General features: G+C 34.4%; 1 protein-coding gene and 1 long non-coding RNA gene across 2 annotated transcripts in view; one reads left to right on the top strand and one right to left on the bottom strand.

The window, feature by feature from the left end:
• Positions 1-819: 819 nt before the first annotated feature.
• Positions 820-17174, bottom strand: part of LOC123682569 (potassium/sodium hyperpolarization-activated cyclic nucleotide-gated channel 1-like) — a 34448-nt gene continuing 18093 nt past the window's right edge. Inside the window, exons 5-7 of the mRNA XM_045621277.1 lie at positions 13829-14034; positions 3778-3987; positions 820-1124 (exon numbers count right to left, since the gene is read on the bottom strand). Of these exons, the coding sequence (XP_045477233.1) occupies positions 891-1124; positions 3778-3987; positions 13829-14034 (650 nt within the window). The 3' untranslated portion in view covers positions 820-890. The remainder of the gene's footprint in view (positions 1125-3777; positions 3988-13828; positions 14035-17174) is intronic.
• Positions 7046-10811, top strand: LOC123682571. The gene is made up of 2 exons (XR_006747832.1): positions 7046-7519; positions 9770-10811. It is a non-coding gene; the product is annotated as an uncharacterized LOC123682571 (long non-coding RNA).

Below are 17174 nucleotides of genomic sequence, written 5' to 3'. Positions count from 1 at the left end.
CGTTCGCAAACACATGTTTCAATACGGTCTAATCAGTAAAGGGATGTCTCCAATTAGCGGCAAGATCAAAGAAAAGGCAAATTTTCGTGACAGGAAGACGGTTTATCAAAGCGTGTCATTGAATATTGTAGTTTATTAGTGAATGAGTGAAGACGTTCACACTATTAGTGAAATCATTAATCATATTCGCTGTTCGGTTCAGATACTTCAGTTCAGATATCTATTCTACTACAATTTTAATAGTTGTTATTTACATAGAGTGAATATGGAACATCTCAATTATTTTAGTAACGGATCGCACTGCGGTCAACTAAAACTCAGCAGACGATGTTTTTCTGAATGATATTTTATCGTTTCGATAGAAGGTAAATTCTCATTGTTTTTCAACTCCAAATTACTCATTCAATATAAATATGTAGTCAATATTCAGCAATATAGAAATACAAAATTTGGATCATAATATGCAAAAGGAGAAAACGCATCAAAACTTTACTTTCATCAATACCAATTACCAACCTGATACAGATGATAATACTCAAGTATTACTGATATACTGATTCAAAAATAATAAATATTCAATAAAAGACGTATTTTTGTAACTTGTTTAATTATGTGTGAAGTAAAAAAGGAGGCAAAAACTTATAACATCATCTGTAGTACCTACATTCTAAAATACTTGAAACTCAATCATATATGTAGTATCTTGAAAAGGGTTCATTTATGGATATATCTATGTTCATAAGTATTCATACTGATTATGGATTAAACCAAAACCAATATATTCCATTATTGAATTGAGCTTCCTGACAAACGAACAGAAAAAATAAATTATTTATTTAATTAATTTAACTCAATACCAACAACATATTTCCTATCGAATAAAAAGCAATTTAATTTTCACTGTTATCTTCAGTCGGAAAAGCTAAAATCGTTGTATATCTTTCCCTAGCTATCTGGACCATCCTCTCCTTAAGCTCTGGAAATGGTTCGATTGCCTCTTGAAAATCTTTCCTATTCAACTTGAAAAGTTCACAGAAATCAGCAGCTACAATGCTTGCAGTTCTTGTTTCGTTCATCAGTAGTGCTATCTCTCCGAAATTGGCACCATCTGTGAGATGACATACCTGAAAGCACAAAAAATGATTGAAGTCAAGAGAGTTCTTCAAACAAGCTTTTTATCTAGATATGGCACCCAATGGTTGATGGTCTTTAATGCTCCGAGGAAAGAAATCTCGATTTGATGAAGACCTTTCTACAGAAAAAGGATTGAAAAATTAGAGAAGCGTTAGAGTACATATGTAATGGGTGTTTTTTTTAGAGCTATAGAACTTTAAATTGCAATAAAACAACGATGGATTATTCGATTGACATGAATTTTATTTATCCGCAAGATAATCTTGTGGCATTACGTTTTAAATATGATTTCTGGCATATGACCGCCACGGCTGGCTCGGATGTAGTCCAATCTGGACGTCCAATTTACGATGACTTTTTCCAACATTTGTGGCCGTATATCGGCAATAACACGGCGAATGTTGTCTTCCAAATGGTCAAGGGTTTGTGGCTTATCCGTAGTCTAGCGGTGTTAAATCACAAGATCTTGGAGGCCAATTCACAGGTCCAAAACGTGAAATTAGGCGGTCACCAAACGTGTCTTTCAATAAATCGATTGTAGCACGAGCTGTGTGACATGTTGCGCCGTCTTGTTGGAACCACAGCTCCTGGACATCATGGTTGTTCAATTCAGGAATGAAAAAGTTACTAATCCTGGCTCTATACCGATCACCATTGACTGTAATGTTCTGGCCATCATCGTTTTTGAAGAAGTACGGACCAATGATTCCACCAGTTCATAAAGCGCACCAAACAGTCAGATTTTCTGGATGTAACGGTGTTTCGATATACACTTGAGGATTAACTTCACTCCAAATGCGGCAGTTTTGTTCGTTGACATAGCCATTCAACCAGAAGTGCGCTTCATCGCTAAACAAAAGTGCGCGATACGTATTCCGCACATAACCATTATTTTCTAAATAAAATTGCACTATTTGCAAGCGTTGTTCAGGCGTGAGTCTATTCATGATGAATTGCCAAACCAAACTGTGAATAAATCACTTGACAACTGTTAAATCGGTCGCCATCTTGAACAGAAATGCCAACTTAAAGTTATATACCTCAAAAAAAACACCAGTTACATACATGTATGACTCTTGAAAAGGACTATGTTGTCACTGTTTGGTGCGGTTTTTGAGCTGATGTTATGATTGGACCTTACTTATTCTGATATGAGGCTGGTGTAACTGTTACGGTGAATGGATTACACTGGGCTAGATTAATGGTATTTTATTGCATGAATTGGAAGATAAGCAACGAAATAATCGCATTTTTGCGAGTAAAATTTTCTGGTTATGTTATTTCTGGAAATTCGATAGACCATCGTTGATGGCATACTATTCGATCCATACCATTTCTATTCGATCCATACCATTTCTATTCGATTTGAAGTTACAGAATAGGGCTTAACGAAATCTTTTATTTAAAAACCCTATATGTATTACATGTAATCGGGTTATTATCTTTTATAATTCGATCGAAACGATGCAAAACCTCATGGAAAATCGTTGAATTAAAAGTGAGCCTCCAATAGATTCCACCCCATGATTAATTCTGGGTATAGTAGCTCTGCGCAACTATTCAGGAAATATCGGGTATTTTTTTCCTAGGTATATAATTTTAAGTTGGCATTACTGTTCAAGATGGCGACCGATTTAACAGCTGTCAAGTGATTTATTCTCAGTTTGGTTTGGCAATTCATCATGAATAGACTCACGCCTGAACAACGCTTGCAAATAGTGCAATTTCATTTCGAAAATAATGGTTCTGTGCGGAATACGTATCGCGCACTACGTCCATTTTATTTTGTTTAGCGATGAAGCGCACTTCTGGTTGAATGGCTACGTCAACAAACAAAACTGCCGCATTTGGATTGAAGCTAATCCTCAAGTTTATGTCGAAACACCGTTACATCCAGAAAAACTGACTGTTTGGTGCGCTTTATAGGCTGGTGGAATCATTGGTCCGTAATTCTTCAAAAACGATGATGGCCAGAACGTTACAGTCAATGGTGATCGGTATAGATTACTAACATTTTCTTTCCTGAATTGAACAACCATGATGTCCAGGAGCTGTGGTTCCAACAAGACGGCGCAACAGTCACACAGCTCGTGCCGCAATCGATTTATTGAAAGACACGTTTGGTGACCGCCTAATTTCACGTTTTGGACCTGTGAATTGGCCTCCAAGATCTTGTGATTTAACACCGCTAGACTACTTTCTGTGGGGCTATGTAAAGTCATTGGTCTATGCGGATAAGCCACAAACCCTTGACCATTTGGAAGACAACATTCGCCGTGTTATTGCCGATATACGGCCACAAATGTTGGAAAAAGTCATCGTAAATTGGACGTCCAGATTGGACTACATCCGAGCCAGCCGTGGCGGTCATATGCCAGAAATCATATTTAAAATGTAGTGCCACAAGATTATCTTGCGGATAAATAAAATTTAAAAAATTTAATGTTCTATAGCTCTAAAAAACAACCCTTCACTTGGGATAGGTTTTAAGTATAAATGGGAATATAAACAAACGCTTCCTACTTCACGCAAGTGCTCCTCTCAAATTTTTCTTTACGGTCATTTCATCTACCGCAGAGATCCAAGTTGGCAGACAGCCCATGAGTAGGTACTTCACAACATAATGGATTATTGAACATTTACCTCTTTTCCATTGATGGTATATACAGCCACGATTCCGGCAGTGATGAAATACATGCTGGAACCCTCATAGCCTGCCTGTATAATGACGTCGTTAGGCAGTAGTATTTCCGGCTTCAATCTCACCGCAATTCTCTTGATTGCCGAAGTGGGCATATCCTTGAAGAGTTCCACGTTTTCGACCAATTTCTGGCTGTACAAGAAGAACAATTCCTGAAACAATATTCAGTTGATGAAATAAAAGCATTCTCTGCCCCATTCCTGGGTCCCAAAAATACCGGCCCTCCAGGCAGTGTAGCGTTCAAAAAATGCTAGAAATATGCAATTTTTTTAAAACATGCTAGAAAGAAAGCTATATATTTCCACTGTTTTTTCTTCTCCATCTATGAATTACTATATATCAGTTAATTTAAATTTCTATTTTTTTCATTTATATATGCATAGATATACAGGTCACAAATTTGGAGGTCATATAGGATATAACCTCTTTATCTATAATATTTATCTCTGGTTCTGACCTTCCGCGAGTGTTTGAGTTTGGATGGGCCTCCATGGTTTGGAGGACCAGCATCACAGAATAGATAGTCCCGCGTTCCGAACTTCCTGGCAGTACTGTCCAATAAGATTCCCACTGTTTGAGTTCACTAAATTCACCATAAATTGAAGACATTTCTATTCAACTTGAGTGTTGAATATATTATATATATGTATATTTATTATAAACAAGCTGAATAAAAATTAACCCAATTTATAGGGAAAACACTGTCGTATAATTTTAGCAAGTAAATCATTGAGCTATACAGGGTGGCCAAGAGATTAACGTCAAAAAGAAAAAAACAGGTCCCTCGTGTCATGGGCTATTCGAATCACCCCCATGTATGTTATGCGATTTTTCACGGTTTTCGAGTTATGATTTTTTTTATGAACTTTGAGCATTTTCGACTTGACTATCTTGAAAAAGATATAAAAAAAGTAAAAGACTTCTCTGTGAATTTTTTTTTGTAAATTAATTCGCATGAACTGCACTTTTGTACATAAAATAACCAGTTTCGTAACTTTGATAAAAATTATGGAAATTTTGCAAAAATTCTAGCAAAAGTAGAATGTTAAGTACCAATTTTTATTAATGATTCTAAGAGCTGACTGATGTTGAGCGCAGTTTTTAGGCATACTAAGAAACCGTGAATATGCCCTTTTACATTTTTAATTTCGATTCGAAAAGTTAGATCATAATCCAATTCACGTAACTTTTTCACTTGAGATCAAAATTTCCATAATTTTTATCAAAGTTACGAAACTGGTTATTTTATGTACAAAAGTGCAGTTCATGCGAATTAATTTACAAAAAAAAATTCACAGAGAAGTCTTTTACTTTTTTTATATCTTTTTTAAGATAGTCAAGTCGAAAATTTTCAAAGTTCATAAAAAAAATCATAACTCGAAAACCGTGAAAAATCGCATAACATACGTGGGGGTGATTCGAATAGCCCATGACATGAGGGACCTGTTTTTTTTCTTTTTGACGTCTGTCTTTTTTCCACCCTTTATATTTCATACTAATAGATAAAAGTATTCGGGAAGAGATATTGTCAGCTTTGATTATTCAAAATTTCACCTTATATAGATCCAGGACATTGATATATTATAAGGGTTTGATAGGCCTATAAAAGAAAAGTCAGTAATTTAGTCCGTTATTTAATATTTTACATTCTGAAACTAATACTATAAATGTCTACTACATTATATTCAATAAGATGTAAACTTCATAATCTGTTGACGTCGATGGTTCGAAATCAGAGGCATAACTTTCTTTTGTACCGATGCAGCGCAAAACATTGTCAGGAACTGTCTATGAGTGACAACATTTTCCTGCCCTCTTTAAACCAAATCGCACATATAAAATAGCATTGAGGGTTGTCACCGTAAGTCGATTTCGTAGTTTGCTGAATTCATTTGGCTAAATACGCGTTCAATATCTACATTGAAATATGGCAATGTTAAAATGGATATAGCAAACTGACCAAACTCAGCAAAAGGGTATTCCATAACCTCATTCCAGAACTCCTCCGTGGAAGATAAGGAATTTTATATGGACAATGTTTCTCCATTGATAAATAAGCTTTTAAATTCTTGGTGCGTCCACTTTGAATTCTTCAGCAATTTCAACAATTGATGGTTTTATTACTTTCATGGTTTCTTCTACCGAAAACATCGACATTTTTTCAAGGAGCTCAAAATTAAGTGACAACTTTAAACGCGATTCCATTACAAATGCGAGGGTTGAATTAATGCATCATTGCTTTAACTTACTAACGACATCTGGCTGGAGATTATATCCAATCAAATCGGTTTCGAAAGCGTATTCCATGTAAGACGTTAAAAGGTCTAAAAACCTTTCTGAATTTTTCCTTAAAATATCCACCTTTGCCGTTGGTTTGACAATGTGGCGACTCATGGATTGAACCAAATCTATCAAATCTCTATGGAGTTCTATTGGATAAACATTATGGCTTTCAAACAATTTGTTGACAGCTTGAACTTTTTGCAAGGTAGGCCTTAAGTACAATAAGTATAAACGATTCTGTGGGTAATTCTGCATTTCTACTGTGTAGTAATGTTCATCACGTCTGGCAACTTCAAACAGCAATTTTAATTCAATCCATTGATCCAGAATGCGGCCGATGGCAGGTTCAATTGACATTCATCTGGTATTGCACATCTGCGGAATCGACAGTGGATCACAGCCACCGTTTGGTATAACAAACAAGGATAATGGGAAGTGGGACAGCCAGTGACAAACAACTTTTCAACTGAGCGACGTTTCGTCTGTATATTCAGACTTCTTCACAGCTAGAATACAATAATAGACCATTACAGAATCTTTGAAAAACTTTAGGTGGTGACTCACCGTTAGTTAATTGTTGTCAGCTAACGATGTGGTATATAAAACACTGAACACACAGTGTATAAATAAAATTTTGTCAAGCATTTACAATTAAAATAATAAATTAAAAAAGACATCACTTTTAAAAATATGAAATGGAAAATTTACATGACAAATGTCAAAATCAACTTATAAGCAGATGAATGATGACACAATAACAATAACAATACAGATTGAATGCGAAACAAGGTACACATGTTCATGTTATTCTTTATATCGGCTGGCCTCTCTTCAATCTGTACAAATTCAAAAAATTAGAATAAAAGAATTACACTCATTTTATTTTGAAAATGCTCGAATATTGGACATGGACTATGAGGATAGTTACTATAAAAGGTGCATCAGTGGGATGGTATATAATATTATTATAATAATGAAGGTCTTTATTCAATTGATTTCATGAAAAATGATAAAAAAATTTTAACAACTATAGGAATAATTGAAATATATAAATATTAAACCCACTGTAAATGACAGAACTGATACCCAAAATTTGAGTTCTGTTTATTTCAATATTTTGAATTTGTACCGATTGAATAGAGGCCAGCCGAGATAAAGAAAAACATGAACATGTGTACCTCGTTTCGCATTCAATCTGTATTCTTATTGTTTTTGTTTCATCATACATCAGCTCATAAGTTGAAATTGACATTTGACATGTAAATTTTCCATTTTATTATTTTAAATGTGATGTCTGTTGTAATTTATTATTTTAAATGTGAATGATCGACAAAATTTTATATATACACTGTGTGTTCAAAGTGTTATATCACATCGTTAGCCGACAACAATTAACTAAGGGTGAGTCACCACCTACAGTTTTTCAAAGATTCTGTAATGGTCTATTCTTGTATTCTAGCTGTGAAGAAGTCTGAATATACTTATAATATATAATTCACTGGTTGAACTACTTCCCATTATTCTTGTTTATTATATACATTGCGAAGGACGTGAAATTGTTGATATGTTTGGTATCATATAATTTCTTATAAAAAAAAGTCTTCTGTTCGAAGAATAGCTGAACCACGTGCAAGTTTCCCCTCACAAGAAATTCTATATTCCGTGGCAGAGTTTCTTCTGCAACATGCGACAAAGCCAGCTATAGTGAAAGACAAACGCAACGGACCAACACTAATTTTTCATTCCAAGTTACTTCTCTTAACAATGCATGCACTTCGTGGTTAATTCCAGTCATAACTGAAGCATTATCTGTACCGATTCCAATTAATTTTTTCAAGGTCAATACTCAGTGCTGACAGTTCTTCTTAAATGCCATTAACTATGGCAGTTGTAGTGCCATCTTCAATTTCAACTAATTCCAGAAATGAAGAAATTATCTTTTTAGAGGACGGACTAAAATATCTTATCATATCAGTCTTGTCCTTACTGTTTAATTGAGGGAATATTTTCTTGGCTTCAGGACTGTGGGGTGAATTATACACACTTTTTCGATTCTTTTTTGGATCTTCTTCAGGGCTGCAAGAATATTCAATACTTAGTCTTGGAGAAGTGTACAAGTTTATGTATAATACAATTTTAAACTTTTCGATGTACCGGCTTTCTCACTATAATTTGACCCCCCCTTTAACTTTGTTAATAAAAGAGGTACAAAAAAATAATGCCTACAAAAGTTTCACAAAATCGACTTGTGTTTTTTAAAATGATTTCACAAAACGAAATATATATAGAGTGGGCAACATATTGATAGCAACTTCATTTTTTCAAATGGAAAACCCTGTATGTTTTTCTATATTTGACTAGCTCTCTTTTCCCTGATTTCGAATATATAACATATGTTTGGCCTATCTCTCTTATTGTACCACAGAGTTTCAAATTTCAAGAACCACCTTGCAATCAGTTTTCAAGTGGAAGGCTGCGATAACTCAAAATTCCCTTTTTTGAGTTATCTCGTTGGCAACGATATGACATACGTTCTTCACTATAAATTGGAATTGAATCATTTGAATGCAACTCCATATATTCTCTCCTTGTAGCTTTCTTATTTTTATTGTTCTCCTCATAAAGCGTAAAATATTTCAAATTTTTCCGCTTCTGTTTAGTGCATATTCGATGAATAGTTGTAATCAATGACAAACGTATGTTATATATCGTTGAGATAACTCAAATAGGGGCATTCTAAATTATCGCAGCCTTCCAATTGAAAACAGATTACTTGGCTTGCGAGGTGATCCTTAAAATTTGAAACTCTGTGGTACTCAGAATAAGAAAGATAGGCCAAATATATGTTATATATTGAAAATCAAGGAAAAAAGACCTAGTTAAATATAGAAAAATATACAGGGTGTTCCATTCGATATAATGAAGTTGCTATCAATATGTTGCCCACTCTGTATATATTTCGTTTAGTGAAATCATTTTAAAAAACACTAGTCGATTTCGTGAAACTTTTGTAGAAAACATTTTTTTGTACCTCTTCTAGTAACAAAGTTAAAGGGAGGTCAAATTATGGTGAAAAACCCGGTACAAACTTAATCGAATGAAACACAACAACAACCAAGTTACATACACGGATTAGAGAGAGACTGACATTCAGGTGGAATTTGCCATTATAATAATTTTTTTTGTTTATATCTTATTTCTATTATTTTTTTTTATTTTAAATATATTTTCTATTATTAATTTAATATTTGTAGGTGCTAGTCCAATTCTTACCAATTTGGTCAGGTGTAGTAGGATACGGTGGATGTTTAGTTTCATTAGAGCACAAATAGTTCGACTTTGGTTACGTGTTTTGTTGATTAATTCGGGTTGTATGTCTCCGTGTCCAGTCAATATGATACTGATAAGCGGAGTTCTCGCGTCCTCGGTTATTGAATCTTGAATTAGTAGAGGCTTTTTTGTTTGGTTTGCCATGATGATACTTTTTTACTTAATTTCTCTCAATAGGCCGTTTGGCCGTTATCAATATTACCCAACCCTTGTATGTCTGATCTGACTGACATTTACTGTCACTAATGCATCTTTTCTGGCAAATCTCTTCTCTATTTAGTATTTTATTCCATAAAAATGATGGAACAAATTTATTTTTAGCTAAAAGGACCATTTTAAGGAATATTCCTGAGAACAACTGACATTGAAAACCCCAAATTTAACCATCCAAAGACTAAAAAGAAAGACACTTCAACATGTCGAGATAAAAATAGTTTCAACTATCTACCCGAAAATACAAAAGACGAAGACGAACCTAGTCCAAATAAAAAACCACCTCCAATTGTCCTACCTGGGGTTTTCACCAACTATGCGAGGAAGGTGAAAGAAATAAAGTCAGAAGTAGATGGAAATTTCTACATGAAATATAGTGTGAACGACACCACTATCCACAATTTTACAGCGACAATATAAAGGATCAGGAAAAGATAATAAAATTTCACACGTATACCCCGAAGCACATGAAAACCCATACATTAACGCTAAGGGGACTGGAACAGGATATAGAACTGGAAGAGATCAAAGACGATCTAATCAGTCAGAAAGTACCAGTCATTCAAATACTTAAGATGAAGGCGACCCAATCCCCTGCATATATGGTGGTGACCGATAATTCAGTCACCACCTTGAAAAGACTGCAACACCACATTAAAGTGGTAAGTTATACCAAAATAAGGTGGAATCGATACACCACCAAAAAGGAGATTATACAGTGCCACAGATGTCAGTTGTGGGGCCACGCCACCGCCAATTGCCACAGGGCGGAAAAATGCCTAAAATGCGCCGAGTCGCATTTAACAATGAACTGTACTGTGCATTACATTTGTACTTTACATTTTTAATTGCCTCAATTATATCCACCTTAACATCAGTAAATACAAGAGATGCTCTGACTTTCATGGGTATGAAACACGCCATACTGATACCATAGCCTTCCCCAAACATCGTACAGCTAAATATGAGTCCTCACCGAGCTTTATGGGCATTAAATTGTACAACCGTTTGCCTAGTAGGTTGAAATCAATGAATGGAAGGTCTTTCAAGCGAGAAGTAAAGTTGCTATTGATTAAAGGATGCTACTATAGTGTTGGAGAGTTCCTTAGGGACTCCATTCTTTGAATCTGTTTTTTTTTTTGTTTTTTTTCTCTCTATGAAATTGTATACTATTTTTATATGACTTGTCCTATACATTTGTTTAATGTCAGGAAGGATCAATAAAGTTTATTATTATTATTATTATTATTATTATTATTATCCCATTTTGGGTGAGACAGCCAGGTTTCTCCCTTGTTATTTAAGATAGAGCCTTGCGGTTTTCACGTTTCTGTCCTACTTTTTCGTGAAACTCAAGTTGCTCTAATCAGATTTTGCATAACTGTTTCTGTTCAAGAGGTACAGAGCGATTTTGGAAATTGATACTTTTCGGACACCTCCTTTATCTCCGAAGTTATTAGAAATAATGCTGAGGTAAAAACTACGTCTGAATCAGAAATCTGCGTAGAATCCAGTGGCGTACTCAATTTTTTTTTCGGGGTATGGTTTTGAAGATTCAACATATATTTTCTTTAATGGAACACCCTTTATATCATTACTTCGTTGAATTCGTTATTTTTTGCCCTTCAAAATGATATATGATACTATGTAGGTAGGATGTTCAGAAATGTTAAAAAAACACTAAAACATCAAGTAATGATGATTTTTTTGTTAATGGGCAACGGATTTCATATATAAAAAAGAATCAATTGGATAATTTTCATTCGTGATTTTTATTTATAAAATAGTAAGATAATACACTCATCACTAACATGAAAAACAAAACGTATGTACCTACCTAATAGCAACAAATAAATAACACAAAAATTCATAAACATTGCACAATATCTTACAGATTAAACTGTTCAAATTGCTGTCCATTTTCCCCTAATACATAATTGACAAAACTTTTCAATACGCCTGAGTGCATTTGATATTATAAAAGGGCGGTTTTGTAACTCCTGGAAAACTGCCTCTGTTGATGCACTGAGTTCTTCGGGACTGTTGAGTTTTTACTGTAGTATAATATATTATATGTATTAGGTAAAATGGACAGCAATTTGAACAGTTTAATCTGTAAGATATTATGCAATGTTTATGAATTCTTGTATTATTCATTTGTTGCTATTAGGTAGGTACCTACGTTTTGTTTTTCATGTTAGTGATGAGTGTATTATCTTTGTTTGGTCACTCTACTATAAATAAAAATCACAAATAAAAATTATTCAATTGATCCTTTTTTCATATGGGAAATCCATTGCTCATTAACAAAAAATCATTATTATTTGATGTTTTAGTGTTTTTTTGACATTTTTGAACATCCTACCTACATCGTATCATACATCATTTTGAAGGGAAAAAAATAACGAATTCAACGAAGTAATGATATATAGGGTGTTCCTTTAAAAAAAATATAGGTTTATGGTGAATCTTCAGAACCATACCCCGAAAAAAATATTGAGTACGCCACTGGATTCTACGCAGAATTCTGATTCAGACGTAGTTTTTACCTCAGCATTATTTCTAATAACTTCGGAGATAAAGGAGAGGTCCGAAAAGTATCAATTTCCAAAATCACCCTGTATCTCTTGAACGAAAACAGTTATGCAAAATCTGATCAGACCAACTTGAGTTTCACGAAAAAGTAGGACAGGAACGTGAAAACCGCAAGGCTCTATCTTAAATAACAAGCGAGAAGCCTGGCAGTCTCACTCAAAATGGGATGCACTGTACAAAGCCGATTACAACCGTGGCAAAGTGTATAAATTGCCACGGCAGTCATCCGGCCAACAGTGTAGATTGCCCAATTTACAAGTCAATAATTGAAAAGAAAAATGCCAAGAGCTCCAGAGCCACAGCCGCCCCGAAACCCAAATACAGACCAGCCCCAATCCCCGAAACCAACCCCTGGGAATTGAGCAAAGCCGCCCATGAAGCGAAAATCCAAACAAAAACGGTAAGTGACACGTCGATTTTTTATTTTAATTTATCGTATATTAAAATAATAATCTAATATACAGGGTGAATTACTTTCGAGTAATGACGTCATTAATCATTATAATTAATATAACAGTAAATGTCAGATCAGACATACAAGGGTTGAGTAATATTTATAACGGTCTATTAAGAGAAATTGTGTAAAAAAGTATCATCATGACAAACCTAACAAAAAAGCCACTACTAATTCAAGATTCAATAACCGAGGACGCGAGAACTCCGTTTATCAGTATCATATTGACTGACCACGGAGACATACAACCCGAATTAATCAACAAAACACGTAAACAAATTCGAACTATTTGTGCGCTAATGAAACTAAACATCCACCGGCGTATCTTATTACACATGACCAAATTGGTAAGAATTTAACTAGCAGCCACAAATGTTAAATTAATAATAGAAAATATATTTAAAATTAAAAAAAAATATTAATAGAAATACGATATAAACAAAAAAAAATATTATAAAGGCAAATTCCACCTGAATGTCAGTCTTTCTCTAATCCGTGTACATGTAACTTGTTTGTTGTTGTGTTTCATTCGATTAACTTTGTACATCGATAAGTTTAAAATTGTATTATACTTAAACTTGTACACTTCTCCAAGACTAAGTATTAAATATTCTTGCAGCCCTGAAGAAGATTCAAAAAAGGATCGAAAGTTACTAGGTACTTCCGTTCGAAAGTTATCGGCTATATGATCGGACGGACAGAATCGAATTTGGGGAAGGATTCGTCATCAGAGAGTGGAATTTTATAACTTGAGAACATTACCGGCTAAAAATTCTAAAAATATAGACATGGTGACCAAATAATAGAGCGTTCAATTTGTGGACGAGCATTCAATATAATGTATATGTATAATAAACAGACTTTCGAAATACCTTATTAGCTTCTAAAAAATTTGGAACAAAACACACTATGCAAATGTAGGAACTATTTTAAATCCTATGTAAAGAAAAGTGTAACTAGGGAAATTATGTGTCGGGTTTTCTTTTTTTCTGTTAATTTAGGTATTGAGGACTTTATGACATACAAGCTTGCTTAAGTAATGAGTTCTTATGTTCATATTTATGGATCAATAATGTATTTTGGAATGAATAAATTTGAATTTGAAAATGTCAACTCACATCTTTCATGTGCGGCGTCAAAGTACTGAGAATGAGATCTTCATCGTAGATACGTCTGCCAAATTTGAAATCAACATATTGCAGGAGAATTTCATCCATGAATTCGGGGAGCTCCTTGAACTTAGCGTATTCCTTCACCTGCCTGGCCAAATGTTCATGTTTTCTTAACACCATACTCGTTCTGTTGTATATTCTCAATATCATAGCTATTGAAGGATGGAATGAAAGAACAGTTTGAATGAGGAAATGGATAATCATCTGAATATTGAAATACTTAAAGTATTCATTGCATTTTGGTTTTACCATGCCATACAATGATACTTTCGGCAGCTTGTCCATCAAGTAAATTTTTTTTCTTTCAAGCAAAAAACATGCGCCCGACAAAGTAATACCAAGAGATCAAATTATGTAGGGTGAGTCTAAAATGTGAACCGAGCTTTCTGGGGGGGACAGTACATTGAAAAATAAGTATAGTTTGATGAATAAACTTATTGCCCATAATACATATTAAGGCAGATGTATCCTTCCAAAGTTGATAAAATTAAAAAAAATTCTCCGCATAACTTCTAAACGGCGAATACTACCAGATTGAAATTCAGTGCATAAATAATGTATGTTTTAAAATCAATTTTTTTATTACACTTCTACATTTATGATATTATTATAAAGGGTGTTTTTAGAGGGTTAATCATGATTTTTTTGGGACAACTTCTTTCGTTTTTAATTGATTCAGTCCTTACTTGGTGGAGAATCATATTGATTTGGTAAAAAATAATTGTAAACACTTACTACTTTCCACAGTTTTCAATAATTTACGACAATTGTTTCGCCGTCTAAGCGGCTTCATCAGGGTTACATTGCAAAGTGTTCTTTCGTTGTATTCGTTTTGGTGAAAAAATAGAAGCATTCGATGGAGCGAAGAAAATCAAACGAAAAAGGTACTGTTATCGAAATTTAAAAAATTGAACCGTTTTCGAAATATTCATTTCCAATTTTTAATGGATAAGAGCACGTTCACATGACAAGCGGTCTACGCGCGGTTGAATGAGCGGTGGATAATTGGATACCGTTCACATGGAACGCGGTTGCCAAGCGGTGACCGCGCGTTGCCGTAACGGCCCGTATTCAGTTTGAATTCTACATTTTGATTTGAATCTGGATTCAGTATCAGATTTAGGTGAGAATTAAACGTTTTTAAGTTTTGATAGATTATAGATCGAATAGTTTTTATTATTCATCAATTAAAACTGATCCTACTTAAATCATCTTCGTTTTGCCGATGACATCGTCCTAATAAGTAGCAACATGCAGGAATTGAGCGAGATGTTAAAACAACTCATTGATGCTCTGAATAAAGTCGTTTTGAAAATTAATGTTTCGAAGACCAAACTTATCAACAACACCACAGAACACATAAACATTGACGGCACACAACTTGAAAATGTAGAAGAATATATAATATTTAAGACACTCAATAAGAATCGGCAAAGAAAATCAAACAGCAGAGATAAAAAGAAGAATCAGGCTAACTTGGATGACTTTTGGAAAGATGAAATATATATTCAGGAATAACGACATCCCATAAACCTTAAAAGGAAAGTTTTCGATGCCTGCATATTACCGGTAGCGACATATGGCCTGGAAACTATGGCAATAACTAAGAAGACCGCAAACCAGCTGAGGGTGATGCAGAGAGCGATGGAAAGAACTATGCTCAATGTCAGTCTCAGAGTCAGAAAAAGGAATGAAGAAATCCGACAAAGAACTAGAGTCGTAGATATTATAGCGCGTGTTGCAGAATTGAAATGGCAGTGGGCAGGACACGTGGCTCGACAGAAAAAAAAAAAGTAAATTAAATTCAACACAAATAGCAGCTAGAATACAGTTGTTTAAAGTTTCTCAATAGAGTGCCTAACAATAATAATAATAATAATGAAATCAAAGAAATAAATAATTATAAACCATTTAAGAATATAATATTTAATTTATTGTTGAATAATTATAATTAGAACCATATACTTAGTATAGTAGATTTCTGCTGTTAAGTGGTAGGTGAATGTTATTTTGATACTATTTCTCTTCATTTGTATATGTTCTACGTGTATCTCATGATTTCTATATAAAGAGCTATTATCATTTTTATGTGGTCACATAATACATTTTTTTTCTTCATTAGCATCTCCTTCACAGGATATGATGACGAGTTCTTCCCAAGCCCGTCTCCTTGAGTTTTTATCTGAATATACACTACTTGTCATGTCGCATATTACAGGAAAATTCTCAATTTCATCTATGAATAATTTAGGAGCGTCCGGTTCCATTTTGAAATATTTCTGACCGAACGGATCGAAGGAAAATACGTAAATACGTCTCTGGCATCTATCAGTTCGTGCCCGCGCGGTCATCTGAACGGTTACATTAGAAACCTATGATCTCAAACCGCGCGCCAACGCGCGGTTACTACGGGCAAGCTCTAGAACCGCGCTCTACGCGCGGTCCATAAAAACGCGCGGAGGCATGTGTACGCTTCGAAGAAAATTCATGTACTTGTAAACGCGCGGTTTCAAACCGCGCGTAAACCGCTCGTCATGTGAACGGGCTCTAAAGGTCAGGTGAATGAGTGGGCCATGAAATATTGGTGTCTATGCGTCGTCCTATCCACCTATTATGAAAATTATCATTCAGATATTCAGGTTGAAAGGATATATCTCCCTTAATATGTATTTCAGGTCATAAGTTTGTCCATCAAACTATACTTATTTTTCAATGTACTATGATCTTGATCTCCAGAAATCTCGGTACACATTTTTGACTTACCCTATTTATTAGCATATCATTAAAGAATTTCTGTGTGAATGAATTTATTTTTTTGGGGGAACAATTTTGCAGGGTGTTTCGTAATTCAGTATCAAGATTTCAGTAGCGTATTTTTCAGGTCGGAAATAGGACTTTTTTCTCATAAACATTTGCCGCTAAAGCTTCGTCATCGAACTACAGAGCGTTATAGTTTCAAGATTTTTTCAGTTTTTTTCTTTATAAATCTTTCAGTTTTTGAGATATCAAGATCACATTCGAAATAAAGGTTACGTTTTAGAGTTCAAATCATCCAGTGTTCCAGTATGCCGAGTGATTGTAACAAGCTACAGAAAGATATTATTTCAGGAGTCAAGCCGAGGCTCAAGTCCTTTTTTCCCCATACATCTTCTTGTAGTACGCCGTTGGTGAATTCTAACTTATGAAATGAATTATTATTTTGATCATAAATTTTTTGTCTGCTGTAATTTCTACTGCGATCGTCATAGAGGAAATTAAACTCATTTTTTGTAATTCTTTGCATTTCATTGAT

This window comes from Harmonia axyridis, chromosome 6 (assembly GCF_914767665.1).
Source record: "Harmonia axyridis chromosome 6, icHarAxyr1.1, whole genome shotgun sequence".
Classification (NCBI taxonomy): Eukaryota; Metazoa; Arthropoda; class Insecta; order Coleoptera; family Coccinellidae; genus Harmonia; species Harmonia axyridis.
Note: the sequence above shows the minus strand (reverse complement) of the source record. Positions and strands in the feature narration are given on the sequence as shown.